Here is a 21,116-nt window from a genome sequence, read left to right as displayed (position 1 = left end):
ATGGATATAATTAGGGTTCTTGGTGGTTGGGTTTTTTTAACTCTCAAAAATAAGTTTTTAACTTTTTGGAGTAAAAAAGTTAAAACTTAACTTTTATATTGGTAAAACTTCATATAATAACCTTACTTCTATGGTGTTATTGTTAGGCTCGAAAGAGATGTTAAAGGGGAACAAACCCATGTTAGGAGAAAGGTACCAGGAAGCGGGCTTGGATCACCACTGTCAGAATTGATTCCAAACACTAGCATCAAAGCTCATGAGTTTCACGCTCGCTCCTCGGTGACATCCTTGGTACTGATAGATTTTAGTATCTGCCTAAAACTACACAGCCTTGTTTTCTTGTTTCTCCTGTAGTAACTGCACAGTCATTGATAGCTGTGACCCAAGCAGAGCCAGCAGCTGTTTGTATTGGCTCTGCCCTGGGAAGCGGACGAGGGAAGTGTGACTAAGACGGACAGCCGATGGCCCTCTTTTCACCTACAGATGTTTTAATGTGCTTAACATTATCCAATACTAGCAACCCAGATAGTCTAAATACCACAGCAGGGTCTGATTAGCTTTTTCAGATCACTGCCTTTATTTGGTGTTTGCAAAAAAGCTTAATCCAGTGCTGGAGATCAGGCTGCCTGCTGAGCTCTTGGTAGTTTCTCTCATTCTTTGTGTTCACCGCGGCAGGAATTAGTGAGAGGATTCCTCCTCCTCCTGAATTAAAGCTATAAAATAGTAACTATAGTAGCAAGGGATAAAAAGAAGAAAGAGCCCAAGGGAAAGAAGACTGTCCATTCATACTGAAGAGTTTCCTTTTTATACACAAAAGAAAAAGTTTTTAGTATGAATTCATAAATATTGACTGTAAATATTGATCTCTGTAGTCAGTGCATAGCTTAAGTTTTATTAGGTTTTAGTTTTAACCACTTTGCATGAATAGATGTTATATTTTTCATTTTTATCTCTTTTTAGTCAAACTCAGTTTTACCAGAAGTCCCTTTACTAAACCATACTGGTGGCCTTGATTTATCTTTCTTACTCCTTTCAGGGTTGATACCTTTTACTCATGGAATTTCAAAAAATACCACACAAAAAAAGAAAAAAATAATATAAATTCTAATTTTCTCCATTTCTTTGAGGTTCGTATGCTTACCCAAGACATAAAATTTGAATTCTGTGTAATTCACTTTATAGTTTTCAATAAACTACATAATATTAGAGATTATATTAACGGGCCTATGAAATTAGACCATCGTTAACTATTGCAGAGGCATGACTGTAACCCTTGGCAGAAAAAAAGAATAGTTCTTGCTTTAGAAATTAGTTTGCCATTCAGAAACCCAATAATTTAATTTAAAATTATTTTCAGATTTGTAAGTTTTCTAACATTTTTGAGATGGCATACCTTCAAGCTCTTTTGAGGAAATGTATCTGTAGACAAATGGTGATCTATATCATACTTTATATTTCAATTTTTTCTGGAAACAACAATAATTTTTAGGCCTTTAGTAGGCATAAGGAATGCTTTCAGTGAGATAACTGAAAAATTGAACCATATGAAGTACACCTTCCTCTTATTCCGTACAGAGAGAAGAGCTTATGTACATTCAAGTGGCTCAGTAAGGATATGATCAAGAGTCCCAGCCAGTATGGTGTTTTTCCAAGTATTCACAAATGATCTTAATTATGAGTGGCCTCTGTATGTGTGTGTCAAAGGAGAGGTTGATTTTGACTGTTCAGGGCACTCTAACCAACTCTTACATTCTTAGAGTTCATGATTATTTACATGTATAATGGAAAAGCTGAGGCCTAAGTAAAAAATTGTATTTTAAGAGCAGCTTTTTGCCTTTACTCTTTTAATTTGCACTGGAATGAAATGGAGGTTCTTGCATGTGTGCGTGTGTGTGCGTGTGTGCACTACATAATGTAAGTAGGTACTAGGGCAGCAACAGATTTCCTTTTTCTGTAGTAGGGAAATATTCTCTCAACATCTGATGGTGTTTGAATTTTGATTGAATTTTTTCATCATCAGAGGCCACTTCAGACATAATGTATGCAGCTCTCAAAAGCAAGGAGTACATTGCATTATAAATACTGCACTCTGAAACTCTAAAATAAATCAAGGGTAACAAGCTTCCTCAATGAAGGGCCTGCTTCTTGTATACTTTTATATCCTTCAAAAATATCACAATGTTTCTTCTTTATAAAGTCAACTAGTTGCTGAACTGGAATCTGAATATTACATCATACACATTTTATGAAGTACAAATACTTTAAACAGGTGTCAAGGTTTTGCTTTTATTTAATTAGTATCCATTATAAAAGAATTTTACACTTGACATACAGAAGATGGGCTGTTCTGGTGATTTTAGGTTGAAGTTAGTTTTGTCTAAATAAACATTTCAGATGAGTCATTTGGCACAAAGTTGCACCAACTTGTTTTACCTTCCTACCCTATACTTCGGTGAACTTACTTTTTAAAGTAATTTCTGTTTGTAAGCTCTTAAACCTTTTTTGGGGGCAATGTTATTTTCATCATCCCTTTTTTTCCTTTTTATTGTCTTGCAACAAATCAACACTTACCAATATTTTAGATATCCCAGAATTTCCAGGGAAATTGTTTTATTATAATCTGTCTCATTTCATCAGTAACTCATTTATTATAGAAAAGGGATTGCTGCAGTCTTTAATTGCTATTTTGACACACATCATTTTCTTTATTTTTCAAAAACAAAAAGCTATACTAGAGTATAGCCCCAAGTTTTGGGGAACATGCAACTTTTGCTACTTTAAATATAATTGGTTTCTTTGTTTCATGCATTAGAAACAAGAGGAAAAGCTGAAGCCTGCCCAAGCCAGGTGTTTCTCGTTGGCAGCCTGCTCCCTAATGACTGCGCTCCAAGAGCAGCTGCCTACTAGTCCGCTTTGTATGGCCTATTGTTGCCGCACACCCCTCGTTAATACACATGCTGCCTGGGGCAGACCCCAAGAGTGACATCAACTTGCTTATCTTAAAAACCTGGACGCAGGGTGCTGAGGTTGGTTTGCATCTGCCTGGCCAACTAATTGTGAGCTTTCTGGCCTATGATTGGCTGTTACTCCACTCAGTAGTAGGTTAAGCAGAGACATTGCCGTTCCATCTGTTCAGCCATTCATTGTTCTTCTTGCCTGCCTGGAAGTCTGCAGCTAAAATTGTGTTAAGGAGTTACTGCTGAAGCTGCTTCAGAAACCAATGTCTTTGTATTTCCCTGCTAACGTGAGTATCTGTGCTACTTCATGCCTTGGAAGTTAAACTTTAGTAAATATTCATAGTGTTAACTTGAACTCTGTAAAGGATAGAAAGCACCTCAAATGAAAGCCTACAAATTACTACAGAGTGCTAGAATACCAGAAAGTTAAATTATTTCTGGAAAATATGTGAAAATTTTTTACATTTTTATAATTCTGGAATTTTAAAATTACAGCTTCATGAGCATTTGCAAGGCATTAGGCATGGCATGTAATCATTTGGTACTTAAAGATAAGTTGTAACTTGTTCTGATATTTCTATAAACAATGAATTTAGATTTTATCTTGTCACATTCTTAGGCTTCTTTAAGGTGTCCCTGTCAGACCTAGGTGCTGTAAAATGATAGTAAGATTAGATAGATTTTTCCATTGTCTTAAAAACCTAGCTTGGGAAGATGGATTGATATAAATAGATGTTTCAAACAGCTTGTTTTAAAGATGATGATTAAGCATCCAATTGCTTTGTCAGAAGTTTCAGTGTTCATTTAGAGCTACTAATTTCTTCTCTCCCATCTTTTTCTTTCCTTGCACTAGTTTCAGATATTAGATTGAAGATGTCATTTCAAGAACAATTGCTTTCAAGAGTCCTGTAAGGGAGGAGGAGACAAAGACTTTCATCTCTCAGTTGGGAGAGAAGGAAAGAGCATAAAGGGTTAAAAAGAGGTTTTCATTTCTACCACATGCCCTATTGTGTGAACATATGCATAAGTCTATTGAAAGTTTTCAGAAGATGGGCAGGCCACCAGTTGCTGGTCTCCCACAGTTCCAGTAGACATCTGTTGCCCTGGAGCATTAACCAATCTGTTCAAAGGGACATCCTTCCTTTGTTAGGGGAGGGATGCTGACAACCGCACTCCCCGAAATACAATGGTAATTAAATACACAGAGGCTACAGCAGTAGGTATTTATTACATATTCATTATTTTATTTTCATTGTTCTCTTAGTATTACCATTTGGACAACAACCAGAACCCACTTTATGGCATTGTAACTTTACATTACAAACAAACAAACTGATTTAACAAGTTTATGGTTTAATATTCTTGATTAATATGAGGCTCTTTAGACTATAAGATAAATTATATCTGATTCGAGAAGAAGGGTTATCCAAGTTATCTAATGAGAACTCTCAGAAAGTCTCACTAAATGGGGAGTTTGTGTATATGCAACAAATTTCGAGTAAACAGCCATTATATTATTAACCTGCTAAGATAAAGTTTCTTTTTGGCCATTAAAATATTATACTTCATCATCATCTACAAAATTATGAAAATTTTGTTCTTTTTCAACAAATAATATTACTTGATTTTTAACTTATTGGGCCTTTAGCAAGAAAAATTGTTTTTATTTCCAGTACAATATCTGGAGGAAATCTATACCTTTATAAGTGTAGGAATCTGTTTTCAGACAATTATATTTTTGCCCAATACTTCCTGTGTTCATGAATATAGTATGTAAAGACCAGTTATAATGGATTCCTGATATAAAACTTAAAAATTAAGCCATATTTCTTGGAGTTTTCTGATAACTGTCAGAGTATAAACTCTGACCTACTTTATGTGTGAAACTTTGTCTATTTGCTGCTTCATGAACTGAGGAAAATTACCCTTATTAGTTAATAGTTGATTACAGATGATTTATATATGCTTGCATTTGAGTAAATACAGAACTTAAAAGTCTAATAAATGGCTTGGAAATTAAGGAGAAAAGTATTTTCTACATTACGTGTAATAAATTTTGTGATGTTATTATGAGAGTCTTCACTATCTTTTCTTTTTCAAAATTATATTGATCATTTTTAAGGCATTGAACAAAAGATCATATGCCATTCTTTATCCTAAGATTCTTTTCATTACTTGTAAGTTTTACATATTCGTTGACAAGTACTGCAACATGTGAAAATATTTTTATCAGTTTTTAAATCTTAGCATTTAATTTTTTATTGAATGATTTCAAGATATTGCCAGGTTCCTTTTTTTTTAAAGGGCCATATTAAGGCAATCCTTTACTAATTACAAGTGGGTAAGGAAGCATTTTAGTGGTTAAAGTTTAAAAAATAAGTCGTTACCGTTCGGGTCAATACAAATCAGGTTATTTCAAGTTTGTAGGCCTGGCAAGTGAACTCAGTTGACCTTATTTGTACTATTATATATTTAGCATGTTGATTTATAGGTACTAAAAATTATTTAACTGCTTGTTTAGGACAAGATAACATTGAATAACTTTCTCTGAGGTAACCAATGAAATCTGGAAGATGAAGAGAGGCCTCTCAGTGTGAAAAAAAGTTAAACCAAAGTCTTTTAAAAGAAAAAGTATTTTGCAACAAAATTAAATGTTAATTTTTAAAAAATAGGTTAGATCAAGCTTACATTTATGTTTAGTATTAAAAATCATATTAGCTCAGTTATTTCAAACTTTTGGGTTAAATGGCATATATAAAATTAAAATAATATCTCCTAGTTCAGTCTAGGGATTTGGTCAGTGAATTATTATCTTGAAGAATTATTTCATAACAGCACTTATGCATGAATTGCCACAAGTTAAAGGTGTGTAGTATTCACTAAATATGTTCATATACAAATTAGTTTTATCTGGTTTAATATAAAAAGCAAACAACTGACAATCTCATTTTTCTCTCTTTTGTATCATAGTCATGTAATAAAAGTATATAGCAGATTTACATAGTGTCACCAACACTTTTATATTAAACTGAAGGTGATATATAAAGATTTATATACTTTTTAGTGTGGCTAATTTTCGGTTTAAAAGCTTTACAGTATCTGGTTCTGTTTCTTTGAAAAACATAAAAATTTTATTTATGCTGTAAACATAACATTTCATCTTAACTTTCCCCACTGGCTGTATTTTTCATAAAGTATTTGTCTTGTTTGAAACAGTCCATAAGAAAAATGCTACTGCTCAAAATTAAAATAATATCTCCTAGTTCAGTCTAGGGATTTGGTCAGTGAATTATTATCTTGAAGAATTATCTCACAACAGCACTTATGCAAAACCCAAACTTTTCAGGGGAGATCAAAAATGTTGCCCATTAACTACACTTCCTGCAGTCAGAGCAGATTGTGGGGTTTACAGAACAATGATGTCGGAGCTTCCAGATCGGTTTGGCAGCTGCATTGTTCTCTGAGGGTAAACCAGACGCACTTAAGTCCCAGTCTCTTTTATAGGCTTTTGTTCATACCAAATTATTCTTTCACTGTGCTAGCATTCATGATGGCATGTTAAAAGAGTGCAGCTTAGCAACCAGCTTCTGGTTGCCAGGCAGCCCAGCTTCCAATAGGTTTTTCTTGTTTAAAATACTTTCAGTGGGAGCTCTACGAAGGCCACAGTGCAGATTTTTCTTTTAACTGTATCCCTTTATTAGGATGCTGCTGTGATTTGTTACTTGCATTATGGCATCAGTATATTACAGTAGTTAATAAATCAGTGAGTGTAAAGATTTGCTTTCAAAATTCCTTTAATTCTAAATAATTGGGCTCATGCATATCCATATTAATAGAAAAAAATTGAAATGGATACAGTTTCATAATGAAGCAATGTATATGGAGCTCGCCTAAGGAATATTTCTTTTTATCAGTTGTATAGTCAGGAGCCAGGAGAGTTTGCTGTTTCTTTAAAACTAATGGAGGCTACATTAGTAGAACAGTGATATTAACGTCTGTCTTCTCAAGGGATAAAATCTGAAGAAACTTTGGTAGAAGTGTGTAGGAGTTCTACACTGAAAGAATTTTAAGTGTATTGTATCAAGTAAAAGATTGCCATGTTCTCTAGTATTTACCATAATTAATATAATTTATTTCATTTTGTAGCAATATTTCACTCTCTAATAAGTTCAGCAAGTATGTATTCAAATGTGTGACTTAGAAAATCACTTAACATTTTTTTTAACGTTTATATAATAGCTCCTTTCTAGTGTAAATAAGATGTTGAAGAGCTTTAGAATGAACTGTTTTTCCAATATCTTTTTTTAGGTTGTGTAAATAGGTGTTTTATGACAGTCTCAAATTGAGCTGCCACTGGCATACTATATCCATGGATATAACACTGGAATTGCCTTGATAAGTAAACTACTGATGTAAATATAAGCCTTACAGTGAAGCACAGGAGAAAATAATGTTATTTTGTTAAGCTGTCCTGGTAGAGAAGTAACAATTATTCCCAATAGACTTTAAGGAAAACGATAAAGCAGCAGAAGCATTTTAAACAGTAAAAGCATTTTTATAGGGGGAAAGTAGGAGAAAAGATGACTTTTTAATCAAATGCAGATAACGGTTTATTATCTGATATATAGAAGTATTTTCTGCCATAAAAATTTAAGAAATTAAGATAACATTCAGTGTACATAATTATTTGCTGCTAATTTTATGTGAAATATTTTATTTCTCTCCTATCTATAAATGTTCATAGAATACGAGAGCTTTTCCCCACTCCCTGGAATGAATAAGAGAGCTTTTCCTCCACTCTAGTGTCCCTGGTGCTTGATAAGGGTAGCATAACATTAAAAATTATATTCTGTTACTGTGTTCAATGTTCACAAAATAAAGCTTATTAGGGCCAAGCTATTCATCTCTTAAATGGAATATAATTGACTTCATCAGTTATTTAATTCCTGTTGGCTGTTGCTGAATGTGTGCTCTTTCAACTCAGTAGCGGAATTATTTTTGAATGTCTCTAGACTGTCATTGAAATTATTAACTTTTTAATTAATGATACTTTTACAATTGTAAGTTAATGTTTCCTTTCTTTCCACATGGCTTTCTCTTTAAAAGAATTTTTACAAATTTTTTATGAATTCTTTTTTTTAAATAGACATAAACTGCCGTAGCATATCTAAAACACTCTTCCTGATAGTATTCTGTGTGTCACTGTAGAAACATAGGTAGGCCTTTCTAACAGTAAAAAAGTCTCTTCCATCAAGGTTGAGAAGCAGTATGATATAGTGGAGCCAGACAAAAATTGGTAAAAAAATCCAGTTCACTACTTATTTTGTTGACTTGGGGGGGGCGGGGCGGAGGGGTGTCACATGGCCTTTCTAATTGCCAACTTCATATGCAAAACAGCCTGGTACTATCTTGGCTAGGGTTTGAGGGATGAGAGGGTGTGGGCATAACCTAAAGTAGGTATTTATAGTTGGGTAATTCTCTTTCAACTTGTATATTGAGACAAATGAAACAGTAAATATGAAATTCTAAATGTTTTACATTTTTCTCTAGGAATACGGAGTGCTTTGCATTCAGGAATACGGAAAAAACAGCGAAGTGGAGTCAGGTACACAGAACAGCTTCATGGGCTTGAAGGATCATCTGGGGCATGACCTAGGCCACCTTTGTGTGGAGAGCACTGACCCACATTTAAGCACATCTGTACCTTGGTCAATGGTAGAAAAACCAACAATGGATCAAGTTAATTCCGGGAAGGAAGGAAAAGAGGTGTCTGAAGAGAATGCGAGCTCTGGTGACTCTGAAGAAAGCACAAATTCTGATAACGAGTCGGAACAATTGAGTAGCATTTCGGCAGAGCCATGCTTTTTAGCCAAGGCTCACAGACAGCTGTGCAGGTCTCCCTGCTTGGAGCCTCACATCCTCAAACGCGGTGAAATCTTACAAGACTTGAAACCCGAAGAGCCCCAGACCGCACCCCGGGAAGTGAAGCCGCCCGACGTGGTGCGGGAGTACCAAACGAAACTGGAGTTTGCACTGAAGTTGGGTTATTCTGAAGAACAGGTTCAGCTGGTGCTGAACAAACTTGGCACTGATGCTTTAATCAATGATATTTTGGGAGAACTCGTCAAACTTGGAAATAAAAGTGAGGCCGAACAAACAGTTACTACTATTAACAGCGTGATGCGGGAAACGTCGTCCCTGGAGTCTCAGCGGTCTGATTCTCCAATGCTGCAGGAGATCGTGACAGATGATGGAGAAAATCTGAGACCAGTAGTTATTGATGGCAGCAATGTGGCAATGAGGTAGGTGGGAAAATCTTCAGGGATTAGTACCAAACAACCTTTGAAAGGTATTTCTAATTGTGTGACTTTTCTAACAGCCATTAAAGTCAAGGTTATTCTGTATCCTAGCATTAGCTTACACGTTTCTCTTTTAGTGTTCTGTCTCTCTACTTCCAGAGTGGTCAGCCATTTTCACCCCATTTGTCCCTGAATAGAGACCCCATTTCCCCGGATATGTCTCTTATTTTTTCTCTTCTGGCTCTATTACTATGCTGTAAAAATTAGCGTTTTTTCTTGGTTTCATGTTAACCACTAGTTTTAAATGGAGAACTTGAGTACAGTAATATTCAACAATTTTGGAATCTAGTCAGATAAATAGCCTATTTCTACATGAAGTCAAATAATCATAGGGGAAAAACACAAATTGTTTTAGGAAATAAACTATTTTTATGATTTGGGAACAAATCAAGGCAATTTTTTTTGTTTTATTTAAGAGATGTTATTCAAAAATAATTCATTAGAAACTGGGAGGGAAAGAACAAATGGAGAACTTCTAATGAAATATTTTTTATAAATGTTGGTGCCTTAAAATTAAATTCAATTAGTACTATATAATCAACTGCTCACAGTGTTCAGAACACTGGGGATATAAAGATATATGAAGGCCTCAGTTCTTCTTTTATAGAGCTTAGAATTTTATATATTGTTTCTCAAAGGTCATTTGAAGGTACCTGCCACAGAATCATCTGGAGAACTTGTTGAAAATGCACATTCTGGAGCAGTGCTGTTCAGTGGAAGTATAATGTGTGGCACGTGTGTCATTTTTAATTTTCTGGTACCTACATTAAAAAGTTAAACAGATAAAAGTAATGTTAATAATGCATTTTGTTTAACCTAACGTAGCCAAAATATCATTGCAACATGTAATCAATTTAAAAATTGTTAATGAGATTTTCGCCGTACTCTTTCATGTCTCCAAATCGGGCATCTTACACTCAGAACGCCTCATTTTGGACTCATAGTGCTGCGCGCGCTCAGTAGCCACATGTGCTAGAGACCTACCAAGTCCACACACAGACCTACCAACTGCAGATTAAGGTGTAGCCCAGGCATTCCTTTTGTAAAAAGTACCCCGCTAATAATGATGGTACTGATATTTGAGGACCACTGTTTGTAGTAGGTGATCACAAGTACTTCTGCACAGGGTATGAGAAGGGCCAATTTGTAATTCTCCAAAAATAACCTTTGCAGGTGGAACCTGTATTATCCTACTTGCATTTATTTTAAAAATGTATCTTTATTGATTTCAGAAAGAGGAAGGGGGGGGGGAGAGAGAGAGAGAGAGAGAGAGAGAGAAACATCAGTGATGAGAGTTGTCACTGATCGGCTGCCTCCTGCATGCCCCTGATTGGGGATCAAGCCCGCAACCCAGGCATGTGCCCTGACCAGGAATCGAACCATGATCTCCTGGATCCTGTGTCGATTGTCAACCACTGAGCCACACCTGGCCAGGCCTTACTTGCCTTTTTAAGCAAATGAGACTTGCAGGATTTGCCCAAGGTACAGTATAGTTTCAACCCAAATATGTCTGATTTCAAAGTCTATACATTTTTTATCGTATAATGAAAGACAAAAGCCAGTTACAAAGGTTCAAGCCAGATATTACAAGGTCTTGAGTGCTGGGCTAGGAAATTTAAGGTTGTCCCTAATCCAAAGGTAATCGAAGATTTTTGAGGAGGGGAATGCCAAGAGTAGAGTTATGCCATATACTGATATCTGGCGGTGATGTTTAGAGTGGATTATAGGAGAGAGGAGATGAGTTTGGATGCAAACAACCCTTTTATAAAGAGGGCTTTAAATGTCATAGAGGTATGAAGTATGCATATGGCCTTGAGAGGTCTTTCAGTAAAATAACCTCTCTTTAATCTTTCCCAAATGTGACCACATAAGGATTTTTTTTTCTTATAATAATCCAGGACTAGTGAACAATTACCTTAGCAGCATGATATATGTGGGGCCAAAATGCCATGGATTTGCTAAGGGAGAGAGTAATGAAGGAAGGTGTAACAGGTCCTAGAGAAACACCTGCAACCATAGCCCTGTACCAGAATCACCAGGGAGTTCTTACAAACACAACCTCCAGGACTCTCGGAGAATCTGATCCCGTGCAACTGTGGTAGAACCCAAATAACTACCTTTTTTAAGTGCCAAGGTATTTCTGATGCAGAGTTTATGTTGAGAACCATTCAAGATGAAAATGTGGGTATCTACAGGTCAGGAGGTAGAAGAAAGTGATGATCCAAGGGAAAATTAGTATGAAAAACGTGTTAGAAAAAAGCATAGTGGTAGAAAAACCAAGAGATATACAAATGGCATCAAACTCAAAAAAGAAAGAGACTTTAGGAAGAGAATATCCCGTGGGTTGTACTGAAAATAAGCTCAGAGGACATGACAGCCAGGAAGTCCTTGTCTTCAAGAATGCCATCTGGTATTAAAGATAGATGCTCACTTGCATGATGTCAAGAAGTGAATAGAGCTAGGCTTTATTCTGGATGAAGTTGGCAGAGCAAAGGAAGAAAGAAGGAAGGGCTGGGAAAGGGTTTTGTTTCATTTTGTTTTTAAGAATGAAACTGTATAAGCTGAGGGGATGGGGGAAGAGCCTCCACAGGAGAGGAGCTGAGCATATGAGTTTAATTTTTGAAGCAAAGTTCTGAAGGAGGAGACAAGAGAGGGGAATTTGGCATTGGACATAAATGCAGGCCTTGGAGGGGGGAGACGGCTTTAGTTTTATAAAACTTGTATCCTGTAGAAATGAATTTTTAAGATGGGTATCATCTAGATAAATGATGTCACAGTTGGGTCAGCCTGACGTCAGCTCACGTGATGAAAACCTAGTTCCAAATGGAGATAAAAAGTCCTAGGAAAACTGAAAATTTACCAAACACTGAGCATTGCTCATCCCACATGGTGAGAATTATCCACAGAAAAACCTTTAGTGTACAGAAGAGATGGCATAATCAAGGCATTTTAAATCTCGTCCTATTTCATTATGAAAGCAGACTTCTACCCCACAGTGTTCTGGCCCCATCCTGTTGCCTTGCTGTACAGGTGAAACAGTGCAAATTCGGGTCTTCTCTCCGTCATATACTTTAATCCGACACTTAATGGAAGTGTTTCAGGCCTTCCAGGACCCAGGGAGTTGACAGGAAATTTTTATTATAGCAACATTTTACTGTCATTCACAATACCAGGTACCACATCCATAACTTTGAAAGTACCAGAGCTCATAAAAAGTCATAGTAAACATTTTACATTCTGCCATTTACAAGTTCAACATAAAGTAGCGAAGTCATTTAAAAATGCATGTCTACTTGAGACCCAGAATGGTAATTTAACAAAAATTCAGAGAGATTTTACCCATTTCATGTTGCATAAAATATGACATGCTTTTACTTCTGAAATTAATTTCCTACTCATAAGTTTAGCAAGCCTATTATATAATAAATCTATACATATGGTAATAAATTATAATAAGTAAGTGTGGGGGGTGGGTTAAGAATAGAACACTATTTTATTTCCTTCCTGATCTCTCAAGCAGATATATTCCCTATATGAGATGAATATGTTTTAACTTTATTTAAGTGCTAGCTATGGAACTGATATAATGATTCTTTAGATGTAAATTAAAAGTAGGAAAGCAAAGGCATTTTTATTAAAATTAGCACAATAGATTTTTTAAATAATTTAATTCTCTACAGAATTCTAAATGGTTTAAACTCTCCAGCCTCAGTTTTCAAAATTATAAAAAGGGGAAATTCTTATTTTGCAGGCTTGTTATTAGAATTAGAGATAATTAATACCAGGCACCTGTCATGTCATAGGTGCTGAGTAAATTACAGTTATTACATTAAAGAGCCAGAATTATAATTAATGTAATGAAAACTTAGTTATTCCAGTTTTTTATTCAATATTTAACAAACATAGTAAATTAGCAGTCCATTTTATTATGACCTGTAGGTGTGTTTTAATTTTCACTGCAGTTTATATCATCAGTGGTTTTCATTGACTCCAGAATTGCCCAGGGATGAGCCACATAGCCAGAGTATATAGCTCAGGGTCCTGAAATTTCAGGGAACCTGTGTTGCCTTGGGGGAGCATGTGTCTTCTTTCGGCTTATTTAGTATCCTTTTTAAAATGTGCCACCTTGATAGAAGCTCTGGTTAAGTTTGTTGAATGAGCAGTTCACCAAAAGTTGAGGCAAATGCCCAGAACTTAGTCTAGCATAATTTGTGACAGGTGTGTCACTGCTAGATACAGGAGCAGAGAGGACTTAAGTGCACAGGAATAGAAAAGACGGTGAAGTAAGTTTAGAGAAAGCCCTACACTTTTGCGTATAAAATGTTAAACATTCAAAAAGTATTTGGTTTCTGAAACATTAAAAGAATGAAATTTACATTTAGTAGAGCTGGACTAACAATTCCTGACAGAAAGCTGCAGTTAATTTTAATTCTTTAAAAAAAATACTTCTCAGTAATTTAGCAAATTGGTCATTCAGCAAATACGCCTCTTTCCTTAATAGTGCAGGTACTTGACAGTGTAGATGTACCATGAAATGGATATTCCAGACATACAGAAATAGAGCATAATTAATATCATATTTCTGAAATGAAATTCTTGTGATACTGTGATTTTTATTTCCTCCAAGTAGCTTTACCAGCCTTCAAATCTGTGATTCCATTGAACTTGAGGTGGTTCAGCAGTGGAGTACAGAATTAGTCTCTGTCCACATGTATCTATAGTTTAAATTCACATTTTTTCTTAAATGAGTCCAGCGCTCTTTTAGTCTGAGGTGTTAGGTTTAGGACTTGTCATATCATTAACAAGGTACAATCTTGTGAGCCAACAGGGGTGGGAGCATGATCAGTTGGGTGTCAGAGCCCTTTGATTCCTAAAAGTCCTTGATTTCTTCAATATGCTTTCATGCTAGTCACCTGACTGATTTAAAATTAACTGTATCTCTATATCTTACATTAGCTTCTACCAAATATTATAAAAGATAAGAATGGTGCGGATGAAAAACCCAGAGCCTCGTAACGACCTCTGCATTATGCGGTAGCACAAATTCTTCTGCTGACACTTGACTCTTTTTGATATGAACAAACTATTGAAATTCCACCGCCACCACCCACCATACGAGCCCTCTGTCTTGGTCAGTGAGCCCAGGTTTCTGGGTTCAATCAGATCTCCTGACCGGTGGGGAAGCCTTACTGGTGCATGTTCGTGCAGAGTATTAGGACAGATATTTTCTTTGCTAATAATCTAAGTGGACCACTTTTAGCGAGTAGGATTCATGCTCTTATGGCCTCTCTCTTAGGAATAGGAAACCACCAAAAGAATTTAAGGAAGAGATGGCATGTCATTTGCCTTTAAGAAAGATCATTCTGCAGAGAAATTTAAAGGAGGATTTGAACACTAAGACTGGAGAAAAGGAGACCTACATATATTTAAAAATAGATGCGAAGGTTAAACTGTAGACAGTTTCTGGACAGAAAGACGAACTAAGAACATCATTGTTTTTGTATACCAATCAAGAGGTACTGAAGAGAGAAATAAAGCAACCATTTGCTTGACAATTTACACCTCACCCCCCAGAAGGGAATGTGTTAGAAACCAGCTGCTGTTAGTACAAATCTGAGTGTTAACTGAATGTAGAAAAGCACGCCAGCTCAACCTTTAGTCGTTTTCTGAAAGTCTGAACAGAAACCAGATATTTTAGAATCTCAACAAAGAAAATGCATTAGTTATGATAACTTAACTTTCTATCAAGAACAGCCCATATATTTATAAAATACAAGCAAAGTTTAGCAGTCTCTATAAATGGGATATAAGCTTCTGGTGAATCTTTTTAAAAGCACAGAGCCTTTCATGCATCTCATCTGGTTTGTGACGTTATAAGAAATTGAGAACTCTTTCCAATGCCAGTTGAATATTGAAGGCCATTGGGTCTAGGATAAAATTGGCCTCCAGCTGTTTGGTGGGTTTGCTGTCCTGTTGCCATTTTACCATTTAAAGTCCAGCACTGACTTGTAGTAAATAAAACCATCCTGGACAGCTAGTCCACGTGTTTGGTTTAGACCGTAGGAGAGACTACCAATTGCTAGAGTCATTCAGATTTGTTTCTTATTCCTCAACAGAAGTTTATTGAAATTATGTGCCATGGACCTGCACGACCCAGTATGGTAACCACTAGCCACATGTGGCGACTGAGCTCTTAAAATGTGTTTCGTCCAAGTGGATATGTTCTCAAAATGTAAAGTACATAGCATATTTTGAAAACATTGTACAAAAATATATGAAATAACTTTTATATAGATTATGTGTTAAAATGATCATTTTTGATACATTGAGTTAAACAAAATTTATTACTAAAATTAATTTCTACTGCTTTTTACTTTTTTAAATGTGCTATGCTAGAGCATTGAAAATTACATTTGCAATTCACATTGTATTTCTTTTGGATAGCCTCTCAGTGGAATATGTTTTAAGACTCAACTTAGTAGGGGCTTAATATTAATTAAAAGACAGCTTAGTTTCTCTCTAGGTGAGCATCATCAGTATTACAGGTCCTTAGCAGTGGTATGCCATTTCTCTTATTGTTTTAAAGGAAATCCTTAGAAACTACAAAAAGAATCAAAGAATCAGAACTAGATTTTTTTGTTGTTTAATTAGATCAGGTGGAGTCTGACAAAGACAAATATTAGTTATATTCCACTGCATCTCTTTATAACCCTAAGTACATAATTCTAGTTGCCATCAGTCATGAATTTTAATAGACCAGCGGTCAATAAACTTCCCTGTTATCTCAAATGTGTTTGTTTTAACCCTAACCTAGGAAACAGCAGCATCAGTAGTCCCGTAACATGAATAAAGTAAATTACAGTTCACCTAACCTAGTGTTAGTAATGATAATGGGAAAAGTTACCCAATTATATGAAATAGGAAAAAGTGATCAAAGCCGATGTTTTCTTCTTTAAATATTGAAGACAAGTTTACATCTACTTAACAGGTATATTCTCTTCAGCTTCTTTAGATTAACCATACCCTTAGATCTGGATTAGCTAGATGTGCTTCCTGTTAACAACTTTGGCTTCAAATTATGGACCTTGTAAGGTCAAAGAAATCTTTCTCCTTTCCTTTTTCCTTCCCTTTCCCATTGTGAAGACTCTCTCTTGGCCACACTGCTGTTGTGTCCATAACCAACTGGAGGGTAATAGTGAACTATTTCATATCAAGACTCTATCATAATTCTGATGTTGGATATTTCATTGTCCTAAGTCAGTGATTTCTTAGGCTTTTATTTTCCTTTAAAGCAGTACAATCCTGCAAATCTTGCATAGAAGCCCAGTATTTAAACCAAACAAGAGCAGAGATCTGTTTGAATTGGGGGGCATAGGTGGGGCTTTGTTTCCCACTTAAAAATCCTCAGAAGGGCCTCTGAGACACACTGTGGAATTTCTGTTTGGAACAAAGTTTGATAAATAGTTATTAAATGATTTAGTTTTCTGGTGGTATGTTCAGTATTTAGCATCCCTACAACAAAGTTTAGCTTCAAAGTGACCTTGGAAAAGGAATCAGATAATAAGCTGAGTAGACAGAAGAGTGAAAAAATAGGCATCAATCAATTATGAGCCTTCAGTAGTATGAAGGAAAGAATTCTAGATGCTGTGAGTCAGCACATGGAAGTAATAGGTTCTCAAGTACGATACGGTTTTCTAATTTAAAAGGATACTTTTTATTTATATTTTTCATTATAGACACTTAAATGACAAACCCTGATAACTTGTGTCCTTATCATCATAGGGTAGCTTGATATAGTGACCCATTAAAGTCATAGAAGTTTTATAATCATACTTGAATCTTTCAGAAGAGGGTATAGCAAACTTATAGGTCAAGTTTTTTATTTAAATAAAAGATGATATATAGAAAGTTATCAAAAAAGCAATTGATTGTCTTTTTGAATCCCCTGATTACCTGGTTCTATTTTGTTTGTTTTTTAAACTAAAACTGTTTAGTGACCTTCACACATCAAACATAATTGCTCTAAAAATGACAGTTTACTGTCAATGGTGAGATTAAAGCTATTAAAGATCTACTTTATTGGTTTTATTTTCATTCCAATGCAAGCTTTTTTACATTTTCTAAAAATTAGGGCTAAAGGGACTTGAGAAAGTAAAGGAACTAATGTTTGTTGAGCCTCCAGGCACCCTTGTTCAGTTCTCACAGCCCTGTAAGGACTTATCTCCATTTCACCGTATGAGACCATCGAGACTCAGGATAAGTGACTTGGACAAGATCACACAGAAAAGTGGCAAAGAAAATACTTAAACTCATGTCTTAATTCCGAAGACTGGTGTTTTTGTTGTATTGGCCTACTAACCAAAGGCCATCTCTGTTTAATAGTAGTACTGGTTTCAGTAGTAGGAGCACTAATACTATTATATTCACTGGTAGTAGTACTGAACATGCCATTCGAGGATAATTTTTGTAATTAGATTTTAGGTGAGTTTTGGAAAGACTGACTTTTTAAGAATAGCTTTTCTTTGGTAATATAAATAATATACTTATTACATAAATTTTAGAATATAAGAAAATAAAAATCACTTATGATTTTCAAGGTTCTGTATAACATTATAAGTCATATGTTAATTCAAAGCAAATACTCAAACTCAAGAAAAATCAGATTTGAGGAAATAAGATAATTGTAAAGATATTCCTTTGCTCTCCTTTTTTAAAATGTCCCCCTTTTTTTTCCAATGCCATGAAAAATGAAAAGAGGCAATTCCCTTTAATAGAGGACTTCATTCCCTTTTTAAGTTTCTCCATGTTTTTCAATTACTCCTCACGTTTACCACTGGGAGATAACAGTTATAATTCTAAAATAACTCTATCCTGTGGTTAACCTTGTAAATGATATATGTGCGTGTATGTATGTGTGTGTGCATATATAAAACTTAAGAAAGTATAATACATGAAATTATGTCTCCTATCCTAGATACGTCAGACTTCCTGTCTGATTTCTTGGGGGACGAGTCTCCTGGTGGGCGTAGTAAAGCGTCTTAGTTAACTCGGCTGCATCGTTGCACCTTCTCGGTCTCAGCATTCCTCTTTCCGGTGCCCTTGGCTTCTTACAGTGGCGACGCACTGACTCCTTCATTAGGGAGTCCTGTCTTATTTGCTGGTTTCCCCAGAAAAAGGTGTGCTCCCCTTGTGAATGATTCTAACTGGGCAGGCAACACTGCGATCTTGAGTTTCTTTGTCTTCCCCTTTCTCCATTTTTCCCCCAAAACTGGATTGCTGTGTTGCCATTACCTGAGAAGTTGTCTATCCTTGCCATCCAGATACCTTTTCTCACTAAAATTCCAGCAACAAGGCTGCCACAAAACTGGACATGATTGAGGGTCTATTCCAATCTGCCCCCGAATCCATCACTGTTAGGTTAGAAAACGCCTCAGGGACCCACTGATGAAAATCAGTGGGGACTCGCCCAGCAGCAGCATTGCAGCCCTTCCAGGTCACCTGCTGCAGAAGGGTTTCAGGCTGCCTCAGCAGTGCCCACGACGGGCATCCCAGCCTGAGGAGCGGCCATGGCACTCCCCTGTGAGGGGTTATCCTTTGGCCCCACTATGCCTGTTTGATGAGCCAGGCGGAGTCATCAGGAGGCAAAACTCAAGCAGCAGCCAGTGTCCATTCTCCTGCACAGGGCTGTAAGTGGAAAGCATGCGGCAGAGCCTTGGTGCATTTTTGCAGAGCTTCCCAAAGCATTGGAAAATAATCCTTCAGGTGGGTAATATGAACTGAGAGAAAGGGCATGTGCACTCTCACCACATCCGATCTACCCAGCAATCCTGGGTAAGAAGAGTTGGCTCCCTTTGTGAGCAAGGCAGAAGATATGAACAGTGAATTCACAGAAGGCATTCGAGTCCCTGGGGCTCCAAAGGAATAGGGCTGATTTTTTGTGTTTTCATCCTGAGATGAAAAGTAAATTGGTTTGTTGGGCACTGTGGTTTCAGTCTCATTTTGCTGTTTCCCTTTCTTCCAAGTTATCAGAGCGACCATTTGCCAGCCCAAGGCCTTAATTCTAGGACAGTGTTTTATCCGAATCCTCAGACTCCTTGGCCTTCCTGTTAGTCATTTCTGCCCCCCTTGCTGTGTTTTGCATGTTAAGTGTCAGGGGATTATCAGAACATTTAGATACAGTTGGCAATTCTCTCTCTTCCAAAGGGGAGTTACCCCCAGATCCTAAAGCCATTGGGAACCATCCATCCAAGAAGTCATCGTCTCCTTCTAGGTCCCAGATTGAGACAAATGAAGGGTAAAGGCAATAGGGGAGCAGGAGCAACAGCAGAGAAGGGTTGAGAACCTGGAGAAAGGAAAAGGAGCTTTTAGTTTCTGAATTCAGTCTTTATGGCTGTCCAGTTCATTCGTTTATTTCCTGAGATCCAGAGATACCAGGAATCCTTTTACCTAAAGTATGGTTTTCTAAAAATACCTCTTTTAATGTACCAGTGTGTCTACTTCAAACGAGCCTTCCTGTGGCCATTGCAAAGCAGGATTTTATAAGCTTGCTTGTTCCTAATGTGACAGTAAAATAAGGCTTTTAAGAAAGAGACCTGCTGGCAGGCTTCTTGTGTTTTTCTACCATTAAAGCCAGTGGTGAATCACAGGCAACCTTGGAGCCTGTATTACCCATTTTGCTCAGCAGTAACTCAAAATTTGCAGTGAGGATTTGGAATTTTCCCTGGGAGCCCAACCCCACTGAGCCAAAGTAGTTGAAGGGGCACCTTTTAGCAAATATGCAGGGTTTCTTACCTAATCAAAAGTGGCCAAAATCTTCCAACAAATTCACCCAGCAAAGGACTCACTTGAGGTAGACCATCCATTATTACCAAAGGATTGAAATAAAGAAGAAATCGAGGCCCAAAAGAACAAGAAATTGATGAGGCCCAAAGGAACATGCTAATTCATAAAAACAGAATAAGCTATTTTTGTCACTGAGAAAAAATAACCCTGAATTCATGTAAAGATAGCCTGTAAGTGGCTACAGAACTATAATGAATTTGCTTCTCTGTTTATATGAAATTAAAGCCACAGTCCCTAAATATCATCTGACTTTTTTAGTAAACTCAGCAGATAGTTACTTTGCATCAGTGGGTACACTGCGCTTCCTCTGACATCCTGTTTCTGTTTTGGTCAGGCTCCCTCTTTTTCATAGCTGGTTATCAGAACCTCCTCAGTTGCTCCTTACATTGTATCCAACACGTGATTAGTCACATCCGGTCTCCCACAACCTCTCATCTGTGGAAGTCCAGTCTGCAGCTTGGACCAAGTTGGTAGTTGTCTGCTCAGACTAGTATTACTAGGGGCGACTCTGGGCCTTGGCTGGCAAGGAATTCTAAGGCAACAGCAGCCATTCCAGGGATTTTCTAGTCAGCATTCATTTCTTTGGCCTGGTAAAGGGAAGATTGACTGGGAAAGTGTTAGGGACTCAGGGACCCACCCTACACATCCCCACTTGTCTGCCTTTCCCTCTCCCTGTAGGAGATAAGACATTAGCATACTCCCATGTGAGATCTAAGGCCGGACCAAGGGTGAACACCAACTGCTGGTTGCATTAAATATATTCAGGTTGCTGTTGGGTTTCATTGTACCTAAATGTGGAATACTGTGTTTTAGAGAAAACACGCCTTCGACTTGATAAAGTATTGCCAAATTGCTCTCCTGAATTGTCCCAGTTCACACTCCCACCTGTAATGTATGAGTTCTTACTTTCACACATCCTTGGCAACATCTGGTGTTTGCAGACTTTATTTTTTCCATT

At 36.8% G+C, this 21,116-nt stretch overlaps 1 protein-coding gene across 6 annotated transcripts in view; it reads left to right on the top strand.

Moving 5' to 3' along the window:
• The window catches only part of ZC3H12C (zinc finger CCCH-type containing 12C), a 57,126-nt gene that overhangs the window by 21,174 nt on the left and 14,836 nt on the right, over positions 1-21,116 (top strand). For 4 of the 6 annotated variants that reach the window (XM_081155185.1, XM_081155184.1, XM_081155186.1 and 1 more), the window contains exon 2: positions 8,508-9,259. In XM_081155185.1, coding sequence (XP_081011311.1) covers positions 8,580-9,259 — 680 coding nt within the window. In that variant the 5' untranslated portion in view covers positions 8,508-8,579. Of the gene's footprint in view, positions 1-3,110; positions 3,245-3,919; positions 4,178-8,507; positions 9,260-21,116 lie in introns of those variants that run through there. The other 2 variants (XM_081155183.1, XM_081155188.1) reach the window with 2 other exon arrangements.

This window comes from Miniopterus schreibersii (assembly GCF_964146895.1).
Source record: "Miniopterus schreibersii genome assembly, chromosome: 12".
NCBI classification, from domain to species: domain Eukaryota; kingdom Metazoa; phylum Chordata; class Mammalia; order Chiroptera; family Miniopteridae; genus Miniopterus; species Miniopterus schreibersii.
The sequence above is the reverse complement of the archived record's forward strand: the minus strand, read 5'-3'. Positions and strand labels throughout refer to the sequence as shown.